This window comes from Syzygium oleosum, unplaced genomic scaffold (genome assembly GCF_021117445.2).
Source record: "Syzygium oleosum isolate NSW1041296 unplaced genomic scaffold, Sole_v2.1 Sole_v2.25, whole genome shotgun sequence".
Taxonomy (NCBI): domain Eukaryota; kingdom Viridiplantae; phylum Streptophyta; class Magnoliopsida; order Myrtales; family Myrtaceae; genus Syzygium; species Syzygium oleosum.
Window position 1 is genome coordinate 2,874,894 of NW_026607509.1, and position 25,926 is coordinate 2,900,819.

At 42.5% G+C, this 25,926-nt stretch overlaps 2 protein-coding genes and 1 pseudogene across 5 annotated transcripts; all 3 read right to left on the bottom strand.

Annotated features, from left to right (window-relative positions):
* Positions 1-421: 421 nt before the first annotated feature.
* LOC115671476 (protein TRANSPARENT TESTA 9-like) lies at positions 422-12,201 on the bottom strand. Of its 4 annotated transcripts, none has more exons than XM_056302803.1 (19): positions 12,082-12,201; positions 11,379-11,430; positions 11,213-11,289; positions 10,990-11,123; positions 10,622-10,718; positions 10,287-10,344; positions 9,396-9,504; positions 9,173-9,293; positions 8,854-9,043; positions 7,631-7,971; positions 6,352-6,440; positions 6,216-6,271; positions 4,646-4,720; positions 4,401-4,506; positions 3,752-3,826; positions 3,610-3,662; positions 2,794-2,950; positions 2,539-2,705; positions 422-951 (listed from the first exon to the last, which is right to left on the bottom strand). In XM_056302803.1, exons 1-19 carry the CDS (start codon positions 12,132-12,134, stop codon positions 691-693), a joined length of 2,271 nt encoding a protein of 756 aa, XP_056158778.1. In that variant the 5' UTR covers positions 12,135-12,201; the 3' UTR covers positions 422-690. The 4 variants fall into 4 exon arrangements, with proteins under 4 accessions (XP_056158778.1, XP_030448909.1, XP_056158779.1 ...); XM_030593049.2 differs by having other exon boundaries at positions 4,646-4,783; XM_056302804.1 differs by lacking the exon at positions 12,082-12,201 and adding an exon at positions 11,574-12,018 and having other exon boundaries at positions 4,646-4,783.
* Positions 12,202-16,327: 4,126 nt separating this feature from the next.
* On the bottom strand, positions 16,328-18,302 carry LOC115671559 (probable aspartyl protease At4g16563). Its single transcript, XM_030593185.2, has one exon. The coding sequence runs from the start codon at positions 18,233-18,235 to the stop codon at positions 16,703-16,705; it is 1,533 nt and encodes a 510-aa protein (XP_030449045.1). The 5' UTR covers positions 18,236-18,302; the 3' UTR covers positions 16,328-16,702.
* Positions 18,303-20,038: 1,736 nt separating this feature from the next.
* LOC115671625 (2-Cys peroxiredoxin BAS1-like, chloroplastic) lies at positions 20,039-23,051 on the bottom strand (annotated as a pseudogene).
* Positions 23,052-25,926: the final 2,875 nt, after the last annotated feature.

Consider the following 25,926-nt stretch of genomic DNA (forward strand, 5'->3'; position numbering starts at 1 on the left):
GATCCAGCATCTTGAATCGCGAACTTCATTCTGGTTCATTCGAAGAAGCAATGCAAGCCAGAGCCACCATAAGAATGCTAAATGAAGTTCATACTAAGGGAAGACAGTCTTGACAATATTCTCAAACTTCCCAAGTTCCTCCATCAAGCCCATCTTTCTCTACTTCCTTTCCCTCAGATTGGGACAACCGTTCGTGCTTTAACTCAGTATGCAGTTCATTGCTCATAAGGAAACCAACCAACAGACAAAGTTTCCACAGCCGACAGGCGCAGACTTTGGTATGAATTCGAAAAACCAATGAGTATGCAATTCGAATAGGAAGTCTTGACATTATTAGCATGTCGATCCAATAACAGAAATAAATACATTACAATGTGATCCGCAATGTCTCTGCTCTTAGTCACCACAAAGCAATGCTCTAAGGAAAAAAAGGAAGAATGAGGAATCATCCGTGACTTCCTTTGGCCGGACACAAACAATATATTACAGGGTGCATTGTTTGTGACGAGGATTACACTATACTATACAGCAAAACTGGTACCAAATTGACACTTGAAAACCCAGAACAGGAGAGGGGCAAGAAAGAGACAGAACGAGAGGGAAAAGAGAAAACTAAGAATTTAGTTAGCGAGCTAATGTACAAGGTTACAACAATTTAGCAACCTAGCATCAGTTACCCTGAGCGTCTACTTAATCTACAAGAGCATTGTCCCGGAGCATCAGAGCAAGTTGCCGTTCGACGAATGATCTCTGTCTTCTTGTTTCCTCAAGTATCATCAACTGAGCTGCCGTACAAGCCTCTGCATTGGGAAAACCCAGTGTCCACCTCCCATCCGTGGCATTATTAGACCTCTTTGAATGGTGGCTTTTCGTCTTGCTTGAATCAAATCGGGGATCAAACTCTCTTACCTGAAGGTGCAACCACGTAGGATGTTCCTTGTCTATCTTCGGCTGTTAGAAAGGAAAGAAAAGTCATCTTAGCTGTGCATGTTGTCTTTTTTCTGTCTTATGGCAGTACCTATTTGGGCATTTTAGATAATTTTGTCTCAAATAACTTGCCAAGTGGCAACAAGAGAAGATGTATCTCTTATCTAGGGAGCCGTAAACAGAGTTGATCAAAATTAGAAGATGGAAAATTGAAATGAAAAAAAGGGAAAGGACGATTGGTCAACCCAACAGCTTTATACATCTCCAATACGTTTTCTTCTGTGAGCCACTAAGGCTCCATTTGATTTGCCCGAAAAATATAATTTGGAAAACATTTTCTTAAAAATGATCACTTGTATCATTTAAAAAAATGAATGAATGAAATAAATTTAGACATAAATTTTTTTATGTTTTTTTTTGGTAACCGAGGTGTCCGGGCCAGCTTGCGCGCACCTCGACTATTCCTCGGGGGAGACTAGCACAGCAACCCACCGCCATGGCCCCCCACTTAAATCACAAGTGCTCAGCTGGGGAATCGAACCTGGGACCAGTGCGCCTAACCACACAATCCCAAGTACGCCCTAACCAACTGAGCTACCCATGGGTGGGTAAATTTAGACATAATTAGTTGTCAATAATGACAACAATTTTCATTGGCCAATTGTTTCAAGTGATACAAGCAATTATTTTTAGGAAAATGTTTTCCAAATCACTTATTTTCCATGAAACAAAAAGGAGCCTAAAATTTTTTGTTTTCTTCCTTCTAATTCATGAGTGGTTCCACCCTAATCTAGATGCATTTCCCTCGTTATCATTCTGTTGCTTTCTTGATATAATATGAATTATATCTAACTAGAGGAGGATGCCAGAAAATGTGCTGACAGAGATGCCAAGAAGGTATAAGGGCCATTGAGCTCAACAGATTCAATCAGACGTTACAAATTAGTGATTGCTCGTAATATTTAAACTAACATATACAGCAGTAACAACCATCAAGTCTTTCACCACTAATTCGCTCATCTACATGATCCTCTGATGCTGTGAAGTTTTACTAGCTTACACTTTCAATAAAACATAAGCACTCGAGATCTTTCCTTAAAGTTTCTAAGTCTGCCCTTTTAGATCTTCCCTTCGCCCTTTAACCACACCGCTATTAATATCATACAGCAACATGACAGGAAATGCCTGTGTTTGTTCAGGAAACATGAAGGTTTCTTGTTGAAAAATCTAGCAGAGAAAAATAGTACCTCCTTCTCAAACTTCTTGCTTTTCCAACAAACATCTCATCCTATTACAAATCTGCTATTAGCAGAGTCCGTTACTAAAATATCATAACTTCACACTTTGTACGCTAACTAATGCTTCTTTTTAAAACGAGCACTCGAATTCTTTCTGGTCAATTGGAGTTATGCTCCTAAAAGAGTGGAAATTAAAAGCCTATAGGCAGAAGAGTATTGAAGAACTCCCCAGGAAGCAAGAGTTTATCATAGTTTATCAGCCTCTTTCAAGAATCATGTAAATGACTAATGGAGACGACACTCATTAGCAGACCAAAGTTCCCCAATTTCTTGGGGCCAGAAGAGACTGATGACTAATAGCATTTACACTTACACTTAAACCTGGCAGTGGAGCAATAGCAATTACGACACCCTTTTGAGTCCGGAATGGATGTTTCTCCATAAGAAGCAGTTTGCCAGTTTTGCCTTTAGAGACAGGTATCACGTAGATGTCACGAATCCCTGCATTAGAAAATGCAATTCTGCAAGAGAATGCTGATCCTGCAAGGTTCATTCATCATATTAACGAATATCATCTTAAATTAAAGTGAAGACAGGCAGATAAGAAAATATAGGATTGCCGTTCGACCTAGAGCAACCTCTGCCCCAAAATTTGCAGATGACTGATCTGAAGAACGTGTTTTCCAGGATTCGGAAGTGGAAAGGGTTTCCCCATCGAGCACCAGTTTATCGGGTCGATCTTGCTTCCAAATCAATGCCTTCAGCTGAAGATGCAGAACAAAAGCCTGTGGAAGATATGCTGTAATCTATAAGGACTTTGAGCAATCAAGCATTTCATGCAAATGAACAGAAAACGATGTTCCAACTAGAAAAATAAAGGCCATGTTCACAATAAACAGTGCAATTGCACGGTCCAATAGAGAAACTGCAGAGAAAAGGATGAGTTCGAAATATTGCAAATAAAATTTACACTTAAGGAAAAAGTAGGACCACATGAAGCAGATATAGCATCAAGACAACAAAAGAAAACTAAAGCTACAGTGCTTGATGATGAGAAATCATTGCACTTTTTTCTTGGCCAGACACTAGTCACTGGATTCACCAAGACAAATATAAAAACCCACCAAATGCAATAAAGCTACAGCGATCACTATCAAATTCTTTGGTTTTCGTTGTACACTGGAGAAATAGCAAGAACCAGTCAAGAGGCTCGGTGCAAGTTCAACTATTTCTCAAGGAACCAGATTAAGCACCGTTATCAACTCACAGTCTATTCCCACCAAAAGAACTAGCAGTCTTGCTCTGTGTTTAGTTATTTGTCAAAGATCAACACAATTGTATGCTTCTAACAAAAAGATTTAGCCATAGTTGCAAATATGACCTTCTTTTTGGTCAGAATTGAAAATATACTCAAACAGTTATCCAAGGAGCTGAAAAGTCAAACCTTCACTGCATCTACCATCCGTAGCCAAGAAACTGAAGATGTTGTTGCACAGCCTATAACATTAACACGAAAGTTACTCACAGCTCAACAGACAGAAAAAAAAGGAATGCTATACTAACTCTAGAGTGGTCCAGAAAAATACTGTCGTCTTTTTGCAGGTCGATATGAAGCTCTAGCGCGAAAAGGGGGTCTTTCCGGTTCACGGGCTCCTCAAGATCTGCATGCAAAACCAATTTCCATTACTTCAATTAACAGTCTGTAACATCATGTTGTTATTTTCTTCTGTACCTCACCCACCCCCACGTAAAAGGGTCCATTCCTAATCTCGTCTAGAAAGGCTAAAAATCTTTTAGTTCAGATACACTCATCGTTCCTTCTACTTTTTGAAAGGGTTAGAGAATAATTTACTATACTTTTGTCTTTTAAGCCTATATGGATTCCACTTTCACTGTCTCCCTGACAATGCAACTCATCACTCTGGGAAAATGCATCATTATTCACCAAAAATCAGGCCAAAGAAGATTTCCAAAGTGTATTCTTTGCGGCGTACAACTCCAATTGTTACCAGAAAACTTAGATTGCCTAATAGTGATGGATATCATTATCATGCGAAGACGGTTTAGAATACAAAACTTCAGCAAAAATGATCGATAATATACTAGGAGCTCCTCTGGAATCATCCAAGATTTAGCTCAACTTTCAGTAACTCGTATCCATAAAATGGAACCCTAATTCTAATCTAAAAAATTAGGAACTTAAATAAACTTGACAGTACAGAAAACAAAATGCACCTTTCTTGCAGCTCTCCCACTCATTTCTCAGAGTATCAGGGATGTAATCGAACCAGGGTCCATCAAGTTCTTTCTGAAGTCGCTCACGGGATTTCTCATACGAAGTCTGTCAATGAAAACTAAAAAATATAAAACTTTAGAAAACTTCAGTATTCTGTTTTCTATGTTCGTGTTAACAACAGTTCACATGAAACTTCAGCAACATATTCATGAAGAAACCAAGATTCACTCGGCCAAACTCTTACATTAAAAAGCATGGAGCAATCATTCCCAAGCTTCATTCCTTGAAAACCCAACCATTTTTCCAGGAACCACCCTGTCTGCCGGTATGTTAGTACAGTAAGTTGTGGATTTGCTAGGACTTTCAACAACACATCGACAATCTGTAACAGAAACAGAGCTTAATAACTATAGACTCACAGTAATCGAGCAGCAGTAATAATATAGTGATCATACTTCATCAGTCTCACATTTAATACTTAAATTAAATAACACTGATATGAATAGTGTAATAATAATATACTACTACATTAAATTAGAGCAGTGAACACCTTCTTCCTTCCACTTTTATCTATAAACTGTAGAAATCAGCTATACGAAAGGAATGTGCAGCAAAACTTGTGAAGCTTATGGAATTTATCGAGCTCGTATGGCTAGGTAGGCTCTGTAGTGTGCATTAGACTAATATTTTTCTCTTCCATTCTTCCTTTTTCTTCTTTTGGCAATTGAAAGTTCATGCAAAATTCGTGGTTTCCAAATTTCAGATTCTCTAATTATAAGGTAGGTTCCGAGTTTCGGAGCCATGTATCTACCTGATATTGATATAACAGATAAATAGATTACCCTGAACGGGAGTACCACCACATTAGTAGACTATAGATATCAACTAGAGGAAAAGAAGTGCAACATTTCTTCTTTATTCTATTAAAGTCTTTTGTCTCACATAACTAAACCCTAATCATTTCAAACAAATCCACTTGTTAAGTGGCCTTTCTGTCCCTTTCTAGGGCTTGATGAGAGAGGGAGGAAGGGACAAGTGAAGTTCATGCAAGTCCTTGTGGATCTTTCCCCAGCTAGTCTGTTGACATATTACACTTCTCCACTGAGTAAATTTCTTTTGTTTCCACATTAGAAATTAAGCAATGTGCTTTCATATGCTAATATTTAGCTACATGAAACTTTGATTTGGTTGACAAAACTGTGGAAAAAAGTGCAATTCTCCTAAATATATGGGAATCAACAGGTTCAAGTATCCAGGAGGTTACAAGGTGCCACAGAGTAGATTCTAGGTTTCAAAGTTAAGAAAAGCTGTCCACAAAGTGGATTCATAGCCTCAAAAGGTAGGTAGATACCCTACCCATCTTACAACCACACATCTATAGTCCGTTGAGCATGTTTTTTTTATTTATATTTTTAGATGGATGATGGTACTTTATAGAAGAAGATACTACATCTAGAACAAAATATGAGCTGAGTAAAATAATATATGAGAAAGTGCATATATTTCTTCTGTTTCTTAACTCGGAGAATGAGGAATTGAAAAATATTTTTACTTCACTTAATTTGTCTCTTCCGGAGGGAAACAACATATGGAGTTATTGCAGAAATTATAATTCACTAGTGTAGGGAGCCTATTTACTTCTTCTGGTTGTGTTTCTTCCAGAGGGGAACATGACAACAAATTGAGCTGTTGCAGAAATAAGAGTTAACTATTGGTAAAGCGGCAGCTTAAGAAAAGCTCAAGTCAAAACTCCAAATTTACAGCTTAACCAAGCCATCCACATTATCGGATCACTGCATAGGACATAAAACTACCTTTTCTTTCGGAAGTACTATTGACCTGATCGTTCTGCTGAGAAAATCGTCACAATCTGATCATACATATGAAACGAAAGAGAAATTGTAAGTATCGGATTGAATTCGTTCTAGAAATAATCATAGAGCCAATTACCTTTACTTTCCGCTAAAATGAGCAACAAGTACAGGGATGATAACAACAGAGTGGGATTGTCAGAGAAGACATATCCAAGTATTCCATTCCTGCAAGCCAACCACACTATCTATCTCAGGAGTCTGTACAAATTCAAAAGTCCTAATTAAGGAAAAATATGGCACAGACACAATGCATCTGAACCATTGAATATGGTGTGGGCCATATGATAAATCTATTGGTGGACCAAAGCAGATTCAATGGCCCAGACTTATTTAGATGTATGCAATGTCTAGCTTTAAAGGTTCCTGAAATACACAAAAGAACCAAAATTCAGGTGTGGAACACTCGACCAGCTAGAAGCTTCACATGTTAAAAAGACCTTGTGCTCAAAGATGCGCAACTGTGATCTTAATTAGAGCCAAAAGAAAACTAGAAAGAGAATTACAAAAGGATTAAACCAACAAATGATATAATAATGGCATGTTCTTGCAGCCAATGAAGTAGAATCTCCAAGAATTAAAGTCTGAATAGGTAAGTTTTAGCTACCTTCTGTACGGTCTCGTGTGAATCAAGAAATCTCTCTCATTTATCTTCTCACTCATCTTCGAAGTTAACAAAGTGTGGAACTGTACTTACGATTGACTTCCTTGCCGATTAACTGCATCATAATTAACTTTCTATACAATATGGTTGTAGTGATGAAAAACTTCAATTTCTGAAATTTATACTTCTTTCATATAGTTTCAAGGACCTTTATGATGTAAAAAATATTGACTTAATCACATGCTACAAGGGCATAGTAGCAAAAATTCAAGAAGCAAGATATTTTCGGTCATGCAATGTTCAATTATGTTTTTCTTAATTTTGCATCTGATACTTCACGATGACTTACACTTTAATACATTCATAAAGGTAAAGTTTAGGAGGAGAAAAGTCTCTTGATAAAAATTTAAGCTCGATCAGCCCAAATAGTAGATAAGTTATCAACAGAAAATGGGCCACAAGGTATTGATTGCATAAACTTGAAGTTCAAGGAGTTTGTTATCACAAAAGTATAGACAGACTTTATATCCTAAGCACCTTAGAAGGTAATATCTGTGGTTAACACATAAATAAGCACGAGTAAATGAGCATGATATTATTTTTCACGACTGATCGAGAAAAGAAATACCCCAATCCTAACTTTTTGGATGAGTACTACTTAGATCCATCAACGAGGGATAAAAAGGAGCAGTCTTAGCAATGTGCCAGACCCCGACTTGAGAAGGAAAGATCAAGTTGAAATCAATCCACGGACCTTTTAGTGCATATCTTATAGTCATTGCAGCTGACTGAAGGAGAATCACATGATTTGTACCCCACCAGGCAACCAAGAGAATTATCTCCATTGATGTTTTCTGTTCCCTCGGAATCAAATTCCGCATAAACGACTGCTTCCAGCTTTGACATATATCTCGAAAATGAATCACTGCCACTAGTTCCATCACAGTTGTTTACTTGAGAAGCGTCTTCCTTGCTCGATGCCAGATAAGGATATAAAATAACGCCAGCAATGAAGTTAATCAAAGATCTCCCGCCAACAACTTGAAGAATACGAGAAACTATGTAGAGAGAAGTGACAGCAGAAAAAATTGAGTCCTGGACAAAACCGAACAATGAATTCACACATAAAAAAGTATAGCACCACATTACTCTGACAATCCAAACTACAAAACTACACATTTTCAGCAACGTAGTTTTGAACAAGCTCTTAAACATGCAGGACAATATTGGCTGCTTTGCATATAAGACAAGGACAAGATCATCAATCACAAATGTAAGGATCCAGGAAAAAATATCCACTGGAGGAGTCACTAATGAAGTTGTATGAAAAACCCATAAAGCTAGATGTAATATGCAGAAAGAAATCCCTCTCCACAATGTAAGTGTTGCAAGTCTTTGACAGATTGCAACACAACCGTGTGTCGCACGTTAGGTGAACATCTTAATGATAACTCTCTTCCGTCCACTTTGAATTGTAATTGATGCATCTTATCATTAGATAATTCGATCTTTCACAGCTTCACTTTAATCAGGCCTCATATGCAAGTTCTATATGCTTCATAGCCAACTTCAAGCTTTAATGAACATAAGGAGAAATAATGCCTACGCCTACTATTAAAGTATTCAAATACTAAATCACACCTCCATCTAACAACTTTATCTTCTAGAATGGATGGCAATAGTCCCACAAAATCACACATGATAGCAGAGTAGGAGGCCCTGAGTTCAAATATTTCTAGGCCCCCGTCTGTCTCCTCCATTATATATTTCCACGCTTTAGTCTTAAGCCAAAGTCCAGCCTATGCGTGAGTCAAAGCGTTAAAACTTTAAATATTAAATCATGTCTTCATCTAACAGTTTAAGCTTTTAGAATAGTTGGCAGTCGTCCTGCAAAGTCTTACGCCTACCAACAAGCATTACAAACACTAAGATGCTCCAAGAAATGCAAGAAGATGAGCCTCAAGAGCAATATCTTACGCTTTTCTCCTCAAACTGCAATAATGGTATTAAGGCAGGAAGGACGAGCAATTTGAGAAGATTTTCCATAACACATCTGCTCAGCCGCAATTCACCAATACATATTATGTCCTTCAAGTAGTAAAGGTCATCTACTACCTTGTCGGTATCCAACTGTATCTCCTTTATTCGTCCTTGAGGGGATGTCTCACTGGAAAAGAGCAAGGCATCTCCTACTGTGAGTGCTTACAGACAACCACACTGGGATAAGGTTCATCTTATTATATTGACCAAAAAGAGAAGATACATTCATAATCATCATAAACTCACAGCGACATACTTGTTGGCATGCACGATAGTATCTAAACGGATGCATTGCTCTTTTAAACTCTGCACCAAATCTGAGAAGTAATCTGATACTGGAGGACTTGTTAGAAACCGAAAGACCATGTCATCACTGACTGCATAAAAGAAGAGCAAGATGTTTCAAAAGAAACTCGAGAACAATTGGTTCTACTATTTAAACCACTTATTAGCAGATAAAAAATAATCCAGTACTGTACCATTGTACACATTGAGACTTAATGCACGTACAGCTGTCTGGATCATCTTTTCCCCATGTCTAGCAAATTTAAGAGCTTCACTATACAAGGGGAAGGAGATTACATTGTCCTAGAATTGCAAGTGTAAATTATTAGAGGGCACAAAAATGCAAACATTAATTCACAAAGCACAAGATTTGTCGGATGAAGATTTAGACAATGTAAACAGCCTATAAGAAAATACACACGTGCACAAATAATGTTCTGCACTCATGTGACTTCCAAGATGCAGGTAAAAATGTAACAATTCCATTTAAATTTTGCATGTTTTATTAGACCTAGGCATCGAACACCTGGGCCTGCTCCTTCTTAAACACTATTACAGGAAAAGTGAAATTCCAACGCATGGCAAAGAGTTGTCTATGCCTTGGTAATCATATACCATCACAATCCTCTGTAGATGGATGGCACTGATTTACTTGTGATAGATGGAGAAGTATTTGAACTATTAAGGACTCGGTAATTTCATAGTGAAACTTTTGATATAACAACTAACGGATACCACAGGATGAGAGGAAAATTTTATAATACTGGTTAATTACAGTGATATAACCACAGCCAGCAATTGATGCATGCAATCAACAGATAAATTACAGAAACATGTTTATTGTCCCAGGTCCTTCCATTTTGTAAATGCAACTTTGGCGCAAAGCCCTTCTAACATTCAGAAGGAGCGCATGCTGTACTCTTGTAAAAGCTTTTTCTAGGGCATTTCAGATTGTATGTGAGATAGATCCACTCAAGTTGCATATATAATAATGCCAGAACGCAGAGATCTTTCTTTTTCATAAGTAGAAGGCAGAGATCCACTAATAGCACTACTCTTTTATTCGTGAAAGTAACCCAACTTACCCCATCAACTTTCACAAGAAGGCAGAGTGTGTCTCTGTTTATTTTGCTGCTCACTGCTCTGATTACAACAGAAAATAAGAAAAGGAACAAAAGAAAATAACATCAGGCAGAAGTAGCTATTACAAAAAAGATTTTATGCATATCAGCACGACCATGTTAAATCTTAACCAAGAGATAAATGACACTTCTCCACCAATCAATGTACAACTTCTGACTGCAAATGCATCCCTAACCCCTGCAAAATACTATGGACTCTCTGGGGGTCCAACATTTTGATGCTCTGGGCAATGTCGACAACACTAAATGTAGAGAGAGAGAGAGAGAAATATCAACACCTTAAAAATGATATGTAATATGGAGCCAAGTCTCCTCCATCAAACTTATACGGGTGTGCTATGATGTTATTAATGTAGTCATTGCTAAAACAATAATCTGCAGGATACAATAACACAAGCATCAGAAATGATTCGAGAGAGGCCAATAAATTCAGGAGAATAAGAATGAACAAGGTCCACTCCCTGCGGAGAATAGATTCTCTCTCCACAAACTTGGGACATCCATAACACAAACATTTTCTTCCCCCAATGCACACGGGAAAGTGGATCTTTTCTTTCTTGGTGAGTGGGTGTTTATGGCGAGGAGGGAGGGGGAGATAAGTTGTGACCTGGGCCTACACATATGGAAGTTCAATGTGTCATCTTACATATTGCATGCTCACTGTCAATGTTCTGAATCATTATGCTCAGATACTGAAGCAAAGTTGCCTCTATCCTTGAATTTTTGCTGATCCTTAAGACACGGACAAACTCTGCCATAACTTGGTATTCCATGAAGTATCTGAAACATTCAGAATATAAGTGTGACGTAAATTAAGATGCTGATGTAAAAAAAAATAATAATTGATTGAGGTCACGAGCCACTCATACTCGAAAATCAATGGATCGTGCCTATCTCCGTAGGTGACTGTCTCTACTATAGACTGCATCAAATCTATTACCATCTCCTAGAAGAATAGAAAAGAAGGGATCAGTATGACCAAACAGCGAAACATTGAGGTGAAAATGATGTAATGTACCAGCTCTGTCGTCTTACCCTATTACTCCTATCTACAACCTTGATTCCCCGCAACTCGTTGATAACATATCTGCATCGCAATAAAATGCAAATGACATCAACAAACCAATAAGCTAAAAAGGATAAAATAGCATTAAGCAGTGACGATTACATCCTCAGCGAACACATGCCAAACTAAAAGAAGAATGAAGTGATATCATCCACATTCGGCACCTATGTCCAAACCATTGATCGCACAAGCATCATCACCGAGCCGCCCTCGTTTCCACGGCTCGTTCGATTCATCGACCTGGCTCGACAACACCTCAATTTGCTAAAAAGCAGCATTTCTCGAGATTACATCCCACACGCTCGATCGAGCACCGAAAATTTCTAAGCCAAACTAAAAGAAGAAGAACGAAGCGATATCAACCACATCCAGCACCTATGTCCACACCACTGATCGCACAAGCGTCGCCACCGAGCCGCCCTCGTTTCCGCGACTCGTTCGATTCATCGAACTGGCTCGACGACACCTCAATTCGCTAAGAAGCGGCATTTCTCGAGATCACATCCCACGCTCGATCGAGCACCGAGAAATTTTCTAAACCGCCAAAAAAAAAGCAATCGAACAAGCAGCAGCACAAACGATCCACCATCGACGGCAAGCAATGCGCGAGTTTTCCTAAAGTTTCCCCCCACCCCCGAACGGGAGAGAGATTTCCGGAAAGGACGGACTCACTTGAAGTACTGAGGAGAGAAGCGATCGATCGATCGCCAGAGCGACCGCCACATGGCCGCGACCCTGGGTCGTTCCCGCCAGAAGCGACGGATCTCGGCGGCGGCGGACGGAGAATCCGGCGGAGGCGGAGGAGAGCGGGGGAGCGGAGAAGCCGGCGGCGGTGATCCACCGGTCAAGCAATGGAATAAAGTGAGAGAGAGAAGTTATGGGTGGATCGCGCGCGGAGACGGGGGTTGGTTTGGCCGTTTGGTGGCTGCTTCTTGGTGACGACGGGGTTGAAAAACTCGGAGGGAGGCTTCGACAACGAACTTTCAACGTGCCCCGGGCCGTCGGGTCCCGCTATTCGGAGCCCCGCCGACCCGGCCCGGCCGTCGCTGATGCTGGTCCCACGGCCGGCCGCGGCCCCCACGCTGGGGGCTGGGCTAGCCTGGGCCCCGCCAAGTTCGACCCCCTGAGCTATCTCGACCGAGGAATTGTAGCGGCTGTAATTGTTAGCGATGCACCGAATTCTTCCGATCGATATCGTGGGGTCGCTCGAAGTTGGGTTTCGATCTTTGAGCGTATTGATTTCTTTTTCGTAATTTTGTGTACTTTACCGTCGTTCTCGAACCGACTCTCGAAGCGGAGAGAACGATGTTCTGTGCGTCCTCTAGAAGGCCATAAGGTACTGAGGAGCAGACATTTGATGTCACGCCAACTTTTTTAAGGACGAGACAATGCAAAAAAGGATATTTTTACAAATGTGAAAAGAAAAGACAAAGGAAGGAAGGATCCGAACCATCCTCAGTCATCCGTGATCGAGGGATTAAGCCACCCTCGTCGTCAAATGGTTTGTATTTTTTTTTTCCTTTTTTGCTAAAACAAATGGTTTGTTGCTACATTGGTAAGGACATGCGAGCCCTCACGTAAACAATGACGACGGCTAGGGCCCTTAGGCTCGTGAACCTCGTTGAGTCTAATCGAGTTTATATTATCTTGTTAGAAATCATTTATTATCAAGAAAAACACGCGAGTCATTAAAGTTATATATTTAACCCCCGTACACATAATTGTAGGAATGTACGGTCTTGTCGAGTTTCAAGCTGAGCTCCAGCTTGGCTCTGTATTGATTCAAGTTGGTTCAATTACCGTCGAACCAAATCCACAGTTCCTTCGAACATCTTATTAATACATACGCATATCATACGGTCTTTTTTTGTGCCCTTTTTCACTTACAAATATGCAATGTTTGACATAATTGTTTGTTAATTTTAATTTATCTTTTCTCAGCGAAATTCTATATATGCGATTTGTCAGATGCTCACCATGCGTTTCCATCTTGCGCACATGAATGCCGTGGGGATATATTAACACCAATTGAAATTACAAATCTATTCGTACGTCCATTTCATATGGTACATGATTTTTAATCTAAATATGTCGGACCGGACGTAGCACTATGCATGAAGTCAAGTGTAACGCCTACTACATACACGTACAGTAATTGTCGCACCGGCTATGGGCCTTCAAAGCCCACTTCAGCAAGGCCTTAACTTTTTTTCCGTACCAGAGGCCCAATTAGCGGCTCGAACTGGCCGGGCCTAGAGGGAATTTTGCCCCGGCCCAAATAAAGGAGAAGAAAAAACCAAATTACTCGGTTCGATATAAAGTCCGAATTATTTACTCTCTTTTTTTAAGGATTAATACCACGAAAAAATCCTATATTGGCACACTTGTGACCAATTTACCCCAAACTAATATTTTGACCCCCAAAAAATCTCAAACTGGTACACCTGTGACAAGTTACCCTCCATTAGTTTCCGTTACACTTTACTGCCAAATTGTTAAGTTGGATGATACATGATAGCTGACGAGTGTAGCGGTTTGGGGTTTTACCCTCCGTTTTTCACAGTTTTACCGGTCTGTGATTTTTCGTGGTATTAATCCAAGTTAACGAAAACTAATGGAGGATAAATTTGTCACAAATGTACCAGTTTGGAGTTCTTGATGGTCAAAAAATTAATATGGAGTAAATTTGCCACATGTGTACTAGTTTGAGATTTTTCACGGCATTAACCCTTTTTAAAAAATATTGTCATTAATAATAAATTACGAAAAATACTTAAAGTATTGATCCATTCAAAGAAAATGAGAAAAATTAAATTCCCGCATTTCGATTTCGATAGTTACCAATCATAGGCCACGAGGTCTACGGGCCCCCCAGCCCGCCCACCAAATAAGCGGGCTCGGTCGAGGAAATAGGCGCGTCTCAGCGGGCCGGGATAAAATTTCTAGGCCTCGGGCCCGGCCCGCCATGCCCGGGTAGCTTTAGGAAAAAAAATAATAATAAAGCATTCCGAGTTTCATGAATACCTTCATGTATAAGTAGTTGTTTGGTTTCTCTAACCAAAAAAGCAAAAGAGCAAAAACAGACAAAAGAGTACCCGTCAAAGACCAAAGACGAACACCATCATTCGAACGAGTGAGTCACCCTCGTCTTATGCCGTCCCGAGAGGACTCCTCCGCAACTTTTCTTCCTTCGCTCCGCCAATCGTGTCTCTCTCCCATTGCTTCCACCTTCCTTGACTCGGCGCTCGGCCATCGCTAGCAAGAAAGCTCCCCCCCGTAAAAGTCTTCGGGTTCACCGTGCACGCAACGCTGGAAAGACCCCGTTTTTTCTCGGTCTTCTTTCCAAGTAGCAACCCCCGTCGCGCCGTAACCGTTCGATTCGAGTGGAATTCGAACCGTTCGAGAGAGAGAAAAAAAAAAAAGCACAAATTCCCCCGGTTCATGGGACGCGTGGGACGAACCGATTGTGACGGTTGATGGTCAAGACGGTACATCTTCCTATTTCCCGAGAGCGCGAGGGCCCGACGAAGGATGACCCGGACAACCCCCCCCCCTACATTGTCCAAATGCCCCACGCTGTTTTTGGAAGCTCCGATAATGGCCGGCGATAGAGGGAGATTCCAAAGTGCAATTGGGAAAGCCATGTGGGGATGACTCATCATCCCCCTTCTTGTTCTTCTTTATTCAACCCCCCTCCCCTCCCCTCCCCCTCCTTGTCCTCTCCAAAACTCGATAACATAACTTATGAGCGCCATCCGGCCCATCTCCATCGTACCTAACGTTGGTTTCTTTACATGGAAGTCCTATCATTCTCGGAAAGGTAAAAAATTAAGGTCCTTAGGTCGAGAGAATCCGCCATGAAAAGTAATAAAAAGTAATAAAGATTGTTGGGTCGTTGCGGAATCCATTAAAAGAATCGAATGACTTTCATCTTCTATGCTTTTCTTTGGCCGGAGCCGGTTAAAGAAAGGATACCTTTACCACCTTTTTATCATGATGATTAGATCTTTCCATTGGAGCTTTGCTTCCATCAGAAGCCTCGAAGCCATGCTTTCCATTGGCGGCCCTTTTTCTTTCCTTAATCATTGCTTTACTTTGTCCATGGACAAACTCTCTCTATCTCTCTCTCTCTCTCTCCTGCTGTAGGATTCTTTGCTTCCATCATCTTGGCTTACCCATATAAAAATGATCATGAGATTTGGTATCTAAGTACGCATTCTGCATGAAATTGTTCTCGTAAATGATGTCTAATGGGACTCGAGGTGCGGGTGTGTACACATATGCGAATGTGCGTTTGCTCTATCGTAGCAACAACATTCACAGACTTGAAAAAAAGTCACGAAAAACGCAAAGTCCGGATAAAACCGAATAAAGAAAACGAAGTGCATTGCGAATCGGGATCCGTCGAATATCGTCCGAATAATGACCACGAGTCATGCTTGTTTTTCAGTTTACAACAATGTTTAGCCTTCTCGATACGACAATTGACTCTTTTAGAAACGACGAGGAATTGAACTATGGTACACTTTGCATTTCGTGTTATAGTTTTCGAGTTGAATTACACTTTTTTGCACACCAACAATGATTATAAGACCTATTTAATTCATAACTTATAAGCATTTCAATTTTTTGCACATGAGAATAGAATCCAATGATAATTCGACACATTCATGGGTGACAATGAATCGAAATTAAATTCGGGTACGCTTCAAATTTCGTGTTTATCTTCGATGTCGAGTTGAATTATGTTTGTCTACGACAGACTCGAGTCTTTTTTATGAGATACCATTCATATCTTTATGTTTCCAAACCCAAAAGAACCTAAAATGTGATCTGAGTTTGGCCTCACCTAAAAGTTTGATCTCATTCATAAACAACATGTGACCTAAAAGCACATTAAATTTCCAACAGCTCCAAATTGGTGAAGAAGAAGACGAAATGGGGCGGCCACATGGTGTGGTCCAGCCACTATAAACCATATGCTCTTTTCCATGTATCATCGTCAGCAATCCAAAGTGCACACCAAAATTAAATACTTTGATCAAACTCATAATTTAATTTCTCCTATGTAAAGCTTATACTAGATATTCGTAAATTCGTCGATATATGACACTGTCGACCCTGACTGTCGATGCTGCCGTAGCCACCGTGCCGGTAGCCCCTCTCCCCCGGGCCGCGGACGCCGCAGGACTTTGCCCGCCGCCGCCTTGTCGTCATGTTGTTATTTCTATATATACTCTATGGCACATTATTCCGGAAAAAAATTGAAAATTTAAGAGGAGATTTATGGATTTCACTCGACTTTGCAACTCTGTTTTTTGAACCCAAACCTCTCGTTCTCCAAATCGTACTCGACGTAGAAATTCTGCTGCTGGAAGCTGCCCAATATGACCGCCGGACCGCCGCTCACCTCCGGGCTGATCGCGGCGTCGTCCGTCACGATCGCCACGCACACCACACCCGAGCCCTCCCCCACTAGCACCACGTAGTTCTCCAGCGGCAGGGCCATCCTCGCCCCGCCCTTGAACTGCAGCGACAGCTCCGGCATCGCCACCTCGTGACCCTGCCCCGACACGTTAAAGCACGGGCTCAGCCCGATGCTCGACTCGGCCCCCTTGGCCCGGCTGTAGTTTGCCATCTGCCGCTCGAGCTCCTCGGCCACCGCATTGAACACGGGCCGCTCCATGAACGTGAACGTTGAGCCCGAGTCCACGATGGCCCCGCCGTTCCCGTCGGCGCCCGGGATGAGGTACCTGTGCGGGACCTTCACGGCCTTCCCGCCGACGAGGACCTTGCGGAGGCCGACGTAGTAGTAGTCCTTGAAGGCAGAGCCCGGGAGGCCTGGGTTGGCCCGGAACGGCGTGTAGACGACCCCGTCGGTCTTGCGGTCACCGCCCGAGCCCGAGCCCGAGCCCGAGCCCGAGCCCGAGCCCGGCCCGGGTTCGAGGATGAGGTCGCTGCTGGCGGAGGTGTCGTCGAAGCGGCGGGACAGGAGGCAGTAGGAGAACCTCCGGAGGCCCATCTGGGAGGGGAGCGACTCCGGGCCGCGGCCGAACCCGGCAATGCCCGCGGGCTGCCGGGTCGAGAACACGGAGCAACCGACGAGGAAGCCCGGCACCTTCCGGTGCTTAGAGAAGGAGAGCGTCTCGGAGAGCAAGACGCCGGCGGTGTTGCCGGAGCCGTACTGGATGAGGTAAGGCGGGCAGGTCTGCTGGGAGCAGTTGCGGCCGGAGGCGCATTCGTCGCGGCAGCGGGAGGCGGCGGTGGGGCCGAAGACCCAGGCGCATTTGGGGTTGCGGCAGCCGACGAGCTTGGCGGAGGAGGAGAGCTTGGGGATGAAGCGGCGGATCTTGGAGGGGTCGGAATTGGGGAAGGAGCAGGAGGCGCAGGCGTAGTGGGAGGTGCAGGGGAACCAGAGGAGGCTGCTTCCGGTGTCCATGACGAAGGCGAGGGTCTGGGCCGGCGTGCCGAAGCCTAGATCTATGGAGTAGCCGCCGTAGCTGCGGGGGAAGGTCGGGACTTTGATGGGGGTGGGGGAGGGGGAGGATGCATTGTGTTTCTTGAGGTGGCGGGCGCGGGTGAGGGAGGAGGCGGCGAGGAGGTTCAGCATTTGGGATTGCCATGACGAATTGCCGTCGGAGGCGGCGGCGGAGGAGGAGGATTGGGGGTGGTCGGGGAGGAATGGAGTGAGAGAGAGTGTGATGGTGGTGTCGGCGGCGGCGGCGGCGGCGGGGGTGGTTGAAGAAGAAGATAAGGTGAGGAGAGAGAAGAGGAAGGAGACGAAGAGCAGGGGAGGAGGAGGAGGAGGAAGAAGGCGAGCCATCATCTCTCTCTGTTTTTTTGTTTTTCTGAATGGAGAGCAGAGCGAGCGAGGGAATGAGTGGAGGTCGTGAACGAAGTGGTGGGGTGGGGGGGGTTATATCTCTTTTCCCTGCGTGACTCTGCGTTTCTTCTGCTTCTGTTGCGGGATGAGAGAAAGGTCAAAAGCGACAACGGTTCGCAGGGAAAGGATGAGGAATCATGTTCGATTTCGGTGCTGTAATGTCCCCCAAATGTCCTTTGCAGGTGCCTTCGCACGGCCCTCGTGTTAAGACCGAGTTACCAAATCGACGTACGAACGGACACGACGGGGCTTTAAGGAGCTTGTCGAGGCACGGCTTCACCCACGATCCCCCTCCACCCCTTCCCACACCCATTTTGCAGATCGATGATGATCGACGCATACCTAGTTGTGCCATTGCCCCCACAAGTGAATGTAAAAAGGCTAAAACCAAACTTGCTTTAGGGTACTTGAATTGAAGGGAAGCCGTCCCGAATTAGAACTGCGACATACACGAGAATCGCAATCTCTCGGGATCGCTTAGCTGTACCTAAGGCTAAGAGAAGCTATATAGTTCATCAATCCCCAACAGGTTATTTACAATGTGTGCCCCTAATTTAAAGAGGCCCTAAAAACCGCCGAAAATACCTTAGACCAGATCAGCTGTGCCCGGGCACGTAGAACCAGAAAAGTCTACATTAGCCGTTGGCGTTGAGTGACGTTGGCCTTAGCAGCAGTACTCGCCATTCATTCACTGCTAATGACCCCACCACCAGCCCTTCCCAACTCAGAGCGGTCAATTTTTTGTCCCAACGTGCGTCGCGTCGTGCTGGCTTTTCGTCTTTTGCTCCATCGGTCCAGCTTCTCCCGGACACGGGCCGAAAGCTTGTATTCTACGTGGCTGTTACAGTTTCGTTTGTTTTGGTGTTTCTTGGAACGAACGGATGGACCACGCCCGCGATGTTCGAGGGTCTCGTCTCGTCTCACATCGGTCCGACGGACGGTGACAGTTGCGTCTGACCGACGGACCCGAATCACGAAATTGTCGAGGTAGGGAGCGTCGAAGCCGGACCACGCGAGCTTTGAGTTGGCAGTGCATTCGTCGTGGGTGCGGTTTGATTTGGGAAGAAGGCAAAAGAGCATCGACAGGGAAACACGTGAAGGAAGGGGGACGGGGCTCATGCTCAAACGCCTTGTATTTGCCCGTTGCGCATCGTTCTCATCCTCGGTAATAACTCGGATCGACTCAAGTTGACTCTCCACCACACATGCACGGTGCTTCAACAGCTGAAGCTTAGGGTTGTTCTTCCTCGTGTTTCCCTCGCGGTTCTGTTCTTGTTGCCTGCTAAAAGGCCATTAATCCCGTGATTTCTCCGGCAAGTAGTCGCGTTTTAGCTACGACCATTGGAAAAATCTTGCGAATCATAGAACACGATACGAGCATTTAGCGCCTGGCATCCCGGAGAAACCGATACGTTCCGCCGCTAGATCCTCATGGATCCAGGGTCTGCGGCATTTGGGACTTAAAAGAGTCGTCCAAACTAGTCGCCACCTCCATTATCCATTCCACAAGGAACTTCAATATTATCTTCACATGTTCCATCACAGCATTGTCAGTTTATGCAGTAGAAGACACCGTGAACAGCGGCGTATGATCGACGATAGCTCTTTCCTCACGACTGCTAGCCCCAGAAGAAGAGTTTGATAACGTTCCATGTAATTTGAAATACCGGTAAGATGTCAACCACGTACCCTAATTCATGCATTTCCAGACCATAATAACTTAAAGAGTTCCAAGAAACAGTGAATTACAGCATAAACAAAGGAAACAATTAGACCTGAGGAAAAAGGATAAATTTACTATACTAGCGCCCAGCTCGGGAAACAGAACCAAGTCTGGTACAACACATTCTCGCCGACGCTGCTCAAAATTCACCTACAAAGAGTACGACATATAGCAAAACTCTTTTGCAGTTCCCCCACTAGGCCATTACCATGGAAAGGAGGTCTTTGCGACAACCGCTTACTACGCGGGGAAGTACTCTTTGCTGAGCTTAGGAACCGGTTTCATGGACTCCTCTTAAGCTTCCAACCAACTGGGCCGACTTCATCGCGGTTTTCTTGCACATACTGCGAGGCCTGTATAATGCCAATAACAGAAAAAAAAATTCCTCTGTCAAAATCTCACACACAAACACAGAGCACTCATCGACACAAAAACAATATCGTCACCTGCAGGGTTCTCGGTGTCTCATCAACACTACCCAATTGCCAGATTGTTGGTGGCGGAGTGTTGGATGGCTCTCTCCTCGTCAATGATGCACAGAACCCTCAGTGCTACTCCCTGACATGATTTAAGGGGAATGAGAGATTTCGCAGTCGCAAATTGCCCCAGAACTGTGCATACTGGGCATATGCATCAGTAAGAATCATACAAGCGCGAGCAGACCATAGTGTGACATCAAAATGATCCATCACGGCAACTGATAGCGTGATAATCATAAAACCAACCAAAGAGAACGACCCTGTGGTGCAGTCAAATTTCTACTTATAACTGAAAAGATCCAAAAGGTCCACGACCAAATGCATGCACCATAAGAACAACATCAGACCAACCACGAGCATTGACAAGAAAAAACATTCTCGCTCTTGCATTTACCTATTAATGGGAAAACTTGAATGTCTGTGACTTTTAAGTCACTGGAAGTGCATAAGCTCGTTCAATCTTATCCAAATCTTCCCTAACTTATTGTCTGGTGGTTCAGAATCCTCACATCATCTGTTGCTTCAACTCGACAGAGAGCTAAGCCCCAAATAAATGATCGCTACATAATCCTCTTATTAAAACACATGAATGAGCCGAGATGCAAGCAAGCGTGGCTGCAGTAACTTGTGTTCATGCATACTAGATGAGATGACGCATAAGCCACTACGAACTGAAGGTCTAAGGTAGCTTAAGAGACCAGGACGAGGATTTAATTAGTTGAGACTGTACTAGCACATGTATATGTCCCGGGGATGAGCACATGTATAAGTTCAGCAATAGACATTATGTCGATGCATGCTTCAAAGAGATATACATAAGATGATTCGACATAAAGTCCGACTACCAAACCAAATCTATGCTGAAAACCGAAATCATAGCTACAAATGCGTTCGCCATACGATTCATACCTGATTGGGAATCAGCACACAATGAGATTTTGAAATTGACTGTCACATCAGAATTGAGAGAATACTTGATATCACCAAGCCCAGCTGACTCTCGATCAGTTTAAACCCGTGCAAGTGGGAGAGCTGCATGCATGTTGGCACAAGAGCCATCAGAAAATTCCAGACTTGAGCCAAAAACTGAATTATCAAACGAAAGACGCACTTGCTGCTTCAAGGACATTGGTAAACATCGAATCTAGCATTGAAACTTTTACAGGTGGAACTCAATAATTGTTCGAGAAAATCACAAAAAGAAGCTAGCCAAAAAGGCTTTGGAACACTATATAGTCAATCCATGATATGGTGTTTGCATAAACAATGTACCGGAGAAAAGGTTAACATTGCCGAACGAAATGTGCACGCTTCATAACAATATGCAGCAACACACATCAGTCCCTATGATGGATAGCTAATGGTTTAAGATTCAGTAAAATCTAGACAAAATGTCAATCATATATTGATTGCTGACCGCTGAGAAAGAAAGAAGATCCTTTTAATATGTAAAGACGTACTGCATTCAACTCGAATCAACCATGCATAAGATATGTTACTGTTTGGAATGACTTTTTGCTTACGGTTATGCTTTTTGTGTTCGATAATTGACTTTTATTCAATACATAGATATAACATTCAGAGTCATTTAAAGCAATGTGAAATTTCTTTTATAATTAAAACGATGTATTTGACATAAGCTGACACATACAGATCTTAGCACGCACTAGCAGCATAGTAGCGGGAAAATGATAATCCAGCTTTTGCAAGTTTGGCAGCTAAATGACATAAGGAAGAATGATACTCAGCGCGCTATCTATCGAAACACCCAATACCTCTATGTCCAACGTCTCAAGCACAGCATATCGGTCACTAATAGCAGTGATCTCTAGAAAATTAGAGAAGAAGAATTAGGTATAGAACTAACCCAAAGTCGGCCAATGTTTGAGTTTTCTTTTCTAATTGTTTTGTTTGGAGCAAACCTGTGGGACAAACGAAAGGGAAGTCCAAAGGGTAAAAGGAACGAATCGAATACTTCTTCCCGATGCATTCAGAGAGCTTGACCTGGTATGTACAGTTTGAGATGGAAATAAATAATTGTGCAATCTGGTACTTTGTGGAGCCTTTTGGTGTATCGTTAAAACCAGAAATCCCAAACTAAAGAACCTAAAAAAGAACTAGCTAATGTGACACGGAGAGTACTAACTCTCTCAATAATTTGACTGTCGATATTAAGCACGCTAAACTCGGAGTGGCACTCGTTGCCCAAAAACTTAAAATGGCAATCAAAATCTAAACGACAGCATACTGGCAAAGCATACCTTGACGAACTCCTGATCATAAACAGCCTCTGCCTCAAAATCCAGTGCTGCATTCACCACAAGCGGAAGCTCACTCTGAACAGAGATTTGCCTGGTATGAGATATAGGATATCAACAGAAAATGAAAAACTCCCCCGGTGACTTTCAAAAGAAGAACCATACAAGAACAGCTGCAAAGTTGCCTTTTGAATTAGATTTTTCTGTAACAAACTGACAAGTCATTGTGATTAGCCTGTAAACCTGATTGCAGCATGCCGCTCCACAGCTACCCCGAAAAAAACAGCAGCCGTATTCATGCATGCAGCTATCCGAATTTCATACTTGATTTTCGTAATCCTTCAACAGGACTTTGATCGTAGCTTATCGTAATCAGCTCAACAGAGAAATGAAAGCTTCAAGATGCATCTATAAGTCATTGCAGATAGAGTTGGATCGACCACATTGACAAAACATCCAAGGAGAATACATCCATTCACAATCTGAGTGTCTGATATCAAGTGGCAAGATTTGACAGTGCGAGTCCTACTCATCTAGAAAATCAGCTCCAACCCAAATCGACACAACAATCGCAAACGGACTAAAGGGTAAGAATCACAAGTGCGACACACGGAAAACATCGCCTGGCGCTCAGATTCACAGGTAGCAGAAGGATGGGTAATCAAAGAACCTTCAATGTAAGAACCAAAAACCACCAATCAAACAGAAAGAGTAAGTTCAAGTCTCGTCACTCTTTTAGCGAGAGAAGCAGCAAGAGCTAGAGCAGCAAAGCTACAAACAAAGAAAGAAAAAACAATCCTCATTGACCATAGCATCACTTTGAATATCAGAACTCGATTATTGCATGCACGTATGTATTTGCACGTCTTTTGCACACAATGGAAAGATATCAACTTAATGATTTATATAGAAACAAGAATTTGAACATACTGAATAAGGCTTGGCACCAAAAAAAAAATTTCAGATACACTTAAATAAACTTTATCAAGTTCGGTACACAAAAATAAAATTTCTAGATACATTTACCACGAAATGAGTCTTTTTTACCAAGTTAGATGCAATTAATTGAGGCCTTTTAACTTAAAATATAACATTTCACAGCAAAACAAAATTTCGCAAATTTTAGAAAATAAAGTCCGGAAAATAAGGGAGACGAATATGCAAGAATAGAGGAGAATGAAAGCTATTGCGGCGGCGGCGGCGGCGGCGCAACCCATCCACCCGTCCCTCGTCGGGCTTAGGTGAATTCGACCTTTCTCCTTTACGCTCTTATCATTTTTGGCGAATTTCATATATTTTATTTTTTTTTAAAGTTAAATTGCATTACGACAGTGAAGTAATACGTGGATGAGACCTAAACGGGTTGTTTAAGGCTCTGTTGGAAAAGTTGGGAGAAGTGGGAGGAAAAAATATTGAGGTGGAATATGTTTGAAAAATTTTAAATTTTTGTGAGTATTTTTTTTGGTCGGAAAATACGAAGAAGAGAGAAAATTTAAAATGAGAGAATTTTCTCCTCACATTTTTCATTTCCCTCGTGCTTCCAAACTTTAGGATCCGTTTGTTTCGTGAAAAATACACCATTTTTGGAAAACATTTTTCGGGTCCATATTTTTTCTTTTTTTTTCCTTTTTCTTCTTCCTTGGCCAGTCACCGGCCATGGCGACCGACCACAAGCGAGCTCCAACCTCGCCAATCCGGACCAGGTTGAGGCTCGCTGCCAGAGGCCGCGAGCTCGCTAGAGGTCGACGAGCCACTGGATGTCGACCTTTGGCGGAGCTTGACCTTTGCCGAATCTGGCAAGGTGGAGCCTCGTCGGCCTTGGGCGAGGCTCGAGCTTGCCTAGGACTGGCGACTAGCTGAGGAAGAAGCAAAAAGAAAAAGGAAAAAAATAAAATAAAATAATCAATTTTTTTTTAGAAATAAAATAAATAAATTGATATTTTTTAGAAAAATAATAAATAAATAAAAATTTATAATATTTTTTAAAAAACAAACGTTTCATTAACCAAGGACCCAAGCCCGAGCGCCTAGACCTGCGCACAGCCCTTATGGACCTAAGCATGAGGTCGGGACCAGAGCTCAAGCGTCGGAGACCCGAGCACTGATGGACCCGAGGTCATGTGCTGGAGCATTGGGGGCCCAGGCCCGAGCACCGGGGTCTCAGGCCTAGTCTCGATGGACCCAGGCCCGGCCATTGGAGACCTAGTCCTAAACGCTAGGACTCGGAAATCAACGTTAGGGTTTCTGTGCTCAAGTGTAGAGTTTCGAGGTCAAGCACTGATACATAGTCATATTTTGGAAAACGGATTTCCGATTCTTTTTTAAAGGAAATCATTTTCTTGAATTTAAGCTTTGGCAGGAAAACATTTTCCGTTGACTAAGAAAACATTTTCGTTAACTCATTTTCCTAAACGAACCAAACGCTGAAAAATAAGGAAAATGTTTTCCGCGAAACAAACGGACTCTTGGTGTAAATTAACAACAAAACTCTCTTTCAACTTAAATGTATAGATATAGATAGGTAGGTAAAACATTAATATGAAAGGAAAGGAAACTTAGTCCATCGAGTCATGTAATTCTAAAATTTTAGTGAAAGGAAGTTTTTTGAACATTACAATGGTTTCTTAGCTTTAATGCGAATTGTTAACATTTTTTGTTAAGGTTAATACCACGAAAACCCTAAACTGGTACACTTGTGACACATTTACCCAAAACTATTTTTTTGACCATAAAAAACCCCAAACTGGTACACCTGTGACAATTTTACCCCAAACATACCACAAAAAACCCTAAACTGGTACACATGTGACAATTTTACCCCGAACTAATTTTTAATCTTATTTTTTTTTTTTCGAATATTTATTTATTTTTATTCTTTTCTTTTCCTTTTTTTCATCTTCAAACGGCCGGTCACGGTCCGGCTGAGCCGAGGCGGAAGCGCGAGCGGCGACCCTCCCCGGCGCGGCGGGCGACCCTCCCGACGCCGGCGAGGGTCGCCCTCGCCGGATCCGGCGAGGACAGCCCTCGCCCGACATCGGCGAGGGCGGCCCTCGCCGGCTTCCGCCTCTGGCCGGTCGCCGGACCGGCCAGAGTTTGAAGATGAAAAAAAAAAAGAAAAGAAAAGAATAAAAAATAAATAAAAATTCGAAAAAATAAAAAATAATATTAAAAATT

Excerpts from the sequence above, each read along its gene's own strand:
- LOC115671476 (XM_030593049.2), bottom strand. The coding sequence starts at position 12,134 with ATGTGGCGGTCGCTCTGGCGATCGATCGATCGCTTCTCTCCTCAGTAC. Across the intron at positions 9,294-9,395 it reads AAGTCTCAATGTGTACAATG|TCAGTGATGACATGGTCTTT; the intron begins GTACAGTACTGG and ends TCTTTTATGCAG. Across the intron at positions 2,706-2,793 it reads TGGGGCAGAGGTTGCTCTAG|GATCAGCATTCTCTTGCAGA; the intron begins GTCGAACGGCAA and ends TGAACCTTGCAG.
- LOC115671559 (XM_030593185.2), bottom strand. The coding sequence starts at position 18,235 with ATGATGGCTCGCCTTCTTCCTCCTCCTCCTCCTCCCCTGCTCTTCGTC.